The following is a 6980-nucleotide window of genomic DNA, read 5'->3' on the forward strand; positions in this document are numbered from 1 at the left end:
AATGAGCGAATATGAACTACATAAAACATTATGTGTTTTATTGATGACGGTTTATGATGCGGGCTTATGAAAATAACATAGATTATCAATGCCGATGAGGCAGTTTTCATATCAAGTTGTTATTTTTAGTAGAATTTTAATACCCAAACGTAATGTTATTCGTCGTAAATTGATGTGGAAACTTGAATCACAGTCAATAGCATAATATTATTTTATTAAGTCAAAATGCATTTTACGATCTCAGCCTTGAGTGAAAATTCTCCCGGAGTGGAATCTATTACGTAGGCGTTGCCAACTATCATTGCTATGCTGGACATGGGGAGATAATGGCCTGCAAAACAATACCCTTTTTGCCAGTTTAGCATTCAACGACCAAGAATGGCGAAACTCCCAGAGTCAGGTATGCATTGTTTTCCGGTTTTTTTATTTTTAAAATGAACTCAATTTGAGAATATTTCATATAGCTGAGCAATTAGCTGTTAGTTATTTTTTCCATTGGCCTTTACTATAATACCGGATTTTTTTACATACAAATATTTCTCTTCCTGTTTTCGTTATGCTTTTGTTTTTTTAATAACCTTGTTTATTTTTGATCTGTCCATCGCCAGAATCACATTTCAACAAACGTTGTTTTCTCATAACTGTTCTTTTTTTGTTATTTGTTTTGAATTTTGTACCAATATTCGTGTAATTTTTTTGTAGGACTATAAACTTGGTAATAATGTTGCAACAGCAGCACTCAGTATAAAACAGGCGTTCGGGGAAATTATTGTTAAAGATCGAAAAGAGTTTTTTGAGTTTCTCTACCGTTCCAAACTCTACCTTTAAAATTTAATCAAAGTTCACCGCAGATTCCCATGTTGCAGTAGTTTCACATTTCAATTCATAATTTTTTAATTAATTAAAAATTTCCTATTTCAATTCACAACTAAGGCAATAGTCACCCATAACTGGTTGATGCCTTAAAAATATCGAAACGAGAAAAACCCGAAACGACCGTCACGGTCGCAAACATCGCACAGAACAATTGCAAAATTAAATTAATTGAAATATGAAGTTTTGCCACAACCAACCTATTCACCAGATCTCTCGCCAACTGACTTTCATTGTTTAAACATTTGGATCTGTTTTTACGAGCTAAATTAAAATCTGAACCATTAAAACCCATAACGGGTCAGGGGTTCAGTACTTAGTAAGGAACTACTGTTACTGAAGGAAGTACTAGGCTAAACAGTATAAAAATGAAGACTGCCAGAAAAATTCGATATCTAAATTTATGGATTCTAAAGATCAGAATTTTTTTAAGACAGGCATCTATGCCTTAAAAAAAAGTAAACTGAAGCGAATGGAACATATTTTGATTAGATAAATAGCTTGTGAAAAAAGATATGCAGTTTGATATATTCTCTTAAAAATCCGACATTTCATATGTACCTGCCTAATAGTTTTGTCTCTTAAACAACTTAAATAGGATACTTAATTTTATTTCTTCAATTGAATGATTTTTCGTTATTAGAACAATTATTTAATATAAATCTAATAATGAATTCTATTGGACTACTGATTGCCTAATTTTAAGAAAGCTTTCCTAATTAATGCGTCTTAAATACATGTTAATGAAGTTGAGATCTGTTATTGAAAAAGCTGAGATTTTCTTGTCAAAGTTTTTTAAAATCATTTCTAGTAATTATTAAGTACTTTTATAATTTTATAGAAATTTTTAAATTTCATTTTTTTTTTTACTTTTACTTACCTATATATGAAATATTGCAAGTAAGGGGAAGTATTATGAGCAAGAAAAAATTTCGAATTCCAATTTTTAACGGAAATGCACAGTTTGAAGTCTCCTTCTTGTCACTGAATAGTTTGTATTTCTGTGTGTCTGTATCTATGTGGTAGGTCTAGCCCAAAAACTAGCAGTCGTACAAAGGTGAAATTACTTATTTAGAACATGAGTATGGGGGTTATTACAACTTTTTCATTAAAATCGACCTGTCTGAAGTGGCACTTCATAGATTTCACATTTCCTCGAAAACGATTTTGATTAAACTCGGCATGTCAATGTACAATTAAATACTGTTTAATATCAGCTTGATCTCTTCCTCATTTAAATAACCTGAAAGGAGTTAAATGGCGATTTTTATTCTATATTGCCTTTAATTTTGTTTATTTGAAAAAAAAGTAAATAAACTGTTCTCCTTATCAGCAATAAAATAAATAATACTTTTTAATTTTTGTTTTATTTAATATATTTATTGCAATTCACAGCTGTACATTATAATACATTCAGTAAATAAATAATACTTAAATACAAATTATTAAAGAATTTTATTGATAACGTAAGGAGAAAAAAAAAAATATATATATCCAACTGGAACAAGAAAAGCCGAGCCCATCCGGTCTTTCCCGCTTGTATTATTGCTTCGTTAACTTTTGTTAAAATGTTGTATTCTTGCCAGGAACGAAATTCAAATTCGTTATTACATTCTTGAATAAACATACTTGTTTGTTCATAATTTTCGCCATATCCAGTCAATGCATTTTTTAAAAATTATGAATAAATAATTATATCACATTCAGGAGTGCGAACTCTAGAAAACAAAAATAATTAACAAATATCCATTTATGGACTAAAGATCTCTACTGATAAAGCCCTGGCGAAGCTCTACAAAGTGGGGCGAAACGTTGGCAATAAGTACCTATTAGCTATTTTTGCTATCTGACCGTCTTCTTCATTATTCGAAATAATACAGACTCTTATTTACTATGTATATAACTTTTTTTTTTTTCTCGAAAATAATAAAACATGAACTCATGACTTACACAAAACATGGGAAAGTAAGTAAAGGTGATAAGTGAAAATTGTGTGATAGTGTGCACCTCATCAGATTTTTAGCTATCGCTTCCATTTAAATAAAACATAAAACTTGAATTTTTTTTTTCTGTATGAAATTGGAACATAGTCCATAGAATGGAACATAGTCCATAGTCCGCGCTACTCTCACCTTTTAAAAAAAAATATATATATGCCAAAAAACATAACTTTCCAATTTTTAGGAAATTAGGAACTATATCTTGATCAATCCTAAAAGAAAGCTCTACTTCATTTGTATGGAATGATACATTATGAAATTTATATCTTATTCTAGAAGTGGGATACTTTTAGTCCAACAAGGTGCTAAGAAAAACATTGACTATTACAGTGTGATTTATATATTAAAAAAACTTAAAATGTTTCGTAAAGGGACTTTTATCTACTTTACGATGGTGCAATTTGAACTTAATGTCCTTGAATAGTTTTTAAGTGATCGCTTCCTATTCAGCAAAAAAAGTGACTTGCAAAAAAATACAAAATACCAATTTTCTCCGTTTCTCTAGGGCAGAAGAGGTTCATAAAGTGGGGTGTCTCTAAGGATCATTGTGGCAAAATTTTTATTTATTTTTTAGCTCGACAAGAGTGTCAAGCTTTTTTTAGTTGCGAAATTGGCTTAACCCAACTGTGGTGGCCAGGGTGTCGTGGAAAAAAGTGTTTGGGAACCGCTGCGGTATAGAGTCGGACCATTGATAATTTAGTCTATATGACATTCCGTTTATGGAATTCTTATTTATAAAGTAAATTGGCAACATAAATAACCTTCTATCGATTAATTAACTTTCAAACAAGTTTTACTAAATCTAATTAAAGAATTATACCATCCCTCTTACATGTACAGAAAGTAAAAGTGGTTAAAAGCACTGAAACTACGTAATAAATAATTTAAAAAAAAAGAATAAATAATTATTATCTGTTGTCAGCTTTAAAATGATGAATCTATCTTTTCGTTTATATATCCTATAATATTTTTCGTGTCGGAAGGATTTCACAAGCAAGAAATGCTTTTTAAGAAGGGATAAATGGGACGTTCCTCAATAAAATGATGAGTTTCCCCATTCTTGTTATATTTGCAGATAGAGCACTTATAATCGTACTGTTATTTACAACAAATCGTTTTATCAGCGGAACCGGTTTGTTGTTTATATTTAATGGAAGCCATTTGTATTGGATTGTGATTAAATATGCATATAAAAAAATATACATATATTTAGTACATGTAATTTTTTTTATTTCTTTCATTTTTTATTATAAACTTATTTAATATATTGAGTCGAAGGAAGTTGCGAGCAAAAATAAAATGAAGCAATATAATTCAAAACCTGATAGAAATCCTTACTTATTCCTATCTCTACCTGCCTGATTAGATATTCATAACATATGGCGTTAACTATTTTTTTTAAGAGTGTTAAAGTGATAAAGTGTTGTCATTTCTTTGGTTATAGTTATAGTAATCTCAATGTTAATTTCAATGATGTAAACATTTTAAATAAGGCAAAGGATTTTAAAATTATTGAGTCAATACATAAAGGCATTTCAAAACCAGTTTTATGCAGCTTTAACCAGTCCATTTTCAAATTCTTATTTTTTTATTCATCCAGTTAACAGTTTTTTTTCTAGGTTTTTTCTTTTCCAAAAACAGTTAAAATTACATGTTATTGTTGCAAATTGTTTTATTTTTTGATCTAGTTCCATAACTGTAACTTTAAAAAATATATAATTAAAATGGACTTGGCTGGTTTTAGAATGGAATTCTTACGCAATACATAACATATATTGTAAATTACAATTTCTTTACTATTTCCATTTAAATCTGTTGATATTATTAATAAAATAGACCTTTAATAATTGCACGTAGCGGGTGTAAAATAAAACAAAACAATATTTACTTGGAGGTATTAAGTTAAACCCATAAGAACAACATAAGTGCACAATGCTATCATGATATTGAGATGAACTATTGTTCAGAGTTATGATACAAATAAATATTTTTGCTTAATTTCAAATTTTTATGCCAAAAATGTTCGACAGAATAATTTGTGGTTAATAAATTCAGGTAGTTTAATTGATTAGTAGTATATAATCGGACAAATGATAATGATCTAAGTTGTAAATGAATTTTAATTAGGATTATAATTGTGGCGTAGAATTTCAAGAGTAGCAAAGAACATTTAATTTTTTTTTCAATTCTTGATTACCTTGAGATCAAAGAATTTCTTCCAGAGATTATAATAAAAAAATTAAATCAAGTTTTTGAAAGAAATTCTGTTACATAACGATAATCTAGTACCTATATAATGGATTAATTAAAAAAAAGTAATTAAAAGAGGACTTGGCCAGTTTTGGGGTTCTTCACCTCAATTCTGAATTTATTAATATAATCTGGGGCAATTTGACGAATTAATGCTAATAGTAAAATGAAAAATAAGATATTAATTGATTTATACTCTAGATGAATTTCCTTCTGTTTAATTTTAGGTATTTTAATTGGTATAATTTAGTAATTAGTAATGACAATAATGTATAAGAAAATTGTTCATGTAATGTTTGTTGTAGAAATGCTTGATACGTTGCCTAGAAGTTTCTGTAGAATATATGAAGGGTGATATTTCTTCCTGAAATTATATTTCATTATGACTGTTTAATAAATTCACATCTGAAGTATTTTTATTCAGAATTCATTAGGTATGTATTATTATTTATTTTAAAAAAGGGGACACTTTGTCATTTCTCAATAAAATGTATATCACAAGTACAGTAAAACATAGCTTATGTGCCTCATTCTCGACGGAGATATGATCGGTTAATTTAAAAGAAATTTAAATTAATAATGGAGTTATTAATTTAGCTCGTATATTATCGAAAAATTAAAATGTAGTACAAAACCTAATATAAAAATGATGTTAATATATGAGGACTATCTGAGCTTGAGTGGCCTAATCCACGAAATGTCTATCTCGTATGGATTTTTTATACAGCGTAGTACAAGAGCCCAAGAGGAGAATAAGTCAGTTATTTCATCCCAATTTTTGATCACTTTAATGAAAACTATGTATAACTACTAGTCAAAACTTATCAGTCTGCCAGGTATACGTAGGGGGAATAAAAAAGGTCGGCTTATTAAAAACGTTAAAAATAATTAATTTTTCATTTGCAGCTCTATATCTCCAAAACTACCATCAAAAATAGAAAATCTAAGAGAACATCATTTAAAGTAGAGTAAATTTGCTAAACTGTAAGCCCTAATAGAGCTATTTACATCTAATAGTTCTCGAAATATAGCTTTTTACAAAGTAATATTTAATAAAAAGTTGTACAGAACGTACTGAAAGATCAGTACATTGAAGTTTACAGTGATACATCAGTAGTTAGTGAATTTATCTTGAAAAATCTATATCTCAAAAACCATTTGACGTACAGATGTCTATTAGCAACCAAATTAAAGCTAGTTTAATGGGATATGAAGTACTTAAATACGTTTATCTTCGTAGGAGTAGTAGTTTCCATGATATTTGCTAAAACAAATTGATTTATAGTTGTTGGGACAAATTTTTATTTGTGAAATTTGTATTCATATGTGAATATCATAAAAACTACTATCCCTACGAGGATAAGTGTCATAAACAACTTTATAGTACGTTAAACTAGCTTTAATTTGAGTTCTGATAGACGTCTATATGTCACATAGTTCCTGAGATATAGATTTCTCAAAATAAATTAACTAACTACTAATCTTTAAGTACATTTTTAAGAAATGTTGCTTTTTAAAAAGCTATATCTCGAGAACTATTGGACGTAAATAGATCTATTATGGCTCATATTTCAACAAATTTACTCTCCATTAAACAATGTTCTTTTAGACTTTCTAGTGTTGTTGGTAGTTTTTAAGACGTAGAGCTCCGAGTGAAAAGTTAATGTTTTTTTAAGGTTTTGAAACAGCCGTCATTTTTATTCCCCCTTCATATACTTGGCAGACTAGTAATTATACATAGTTTTCATTAAAGTAATCAGAAATTGGGGTGAAATAACTGCCTATTTTTCTTCAAAGGTCTTGTACTAGTATTGATACCTTTACGAACCTAGTTCCATATACATTGCATTTTTTACG

General features: G+C 28.8%; 1 protein-coding gene across 2 annotated transcripts in view; it reads left to right on the top strand.

The window, feature by feature from the left end:
• The window catches only part of LOC106685275 (MAP kinase-interacting serine/threonine-protein kinase 1), a 177939-nt gene that overhangs the window by 141287 nt on the left and 29672 nt on the right, over window positions 1-6980 (top strand). The window contains exon 1 of one of the 2 annotated variants that reach the window (XM_014427847.2): window positions 364-400. The exons of the other annotated variant lie outside the window; for it this stretch is intronic. Coding sequence (XP_014283333.1) covers window positions 379-400 — 22 coding nt within the window. The 5' untranslated portion in view covers window positions 364-378. Of the gene's footprint in view, window positions 1-363; window positions 401-6980 lie in introns of those variants that run through there. 2 annotated transcript variants of the gene reach the window in all.

This window comes from Halyomorpha halys, unplaced genomic scaffold, assembly GCF_000696795.3.
Source record: "Halyomorpha halys isolate HHAL.00 unplaced genomic scaffold, Hhal_1.1 Scaffold676.1, whole genome shotgun sequence".
Classification (NCBI taxonomy): domain Eukaryota; kingdom Metazoa; phylum Arthropoda; class Insecta; order Hemiptera; family Pentatomidae; genus Halyomorpha; species Halyomorpha halys.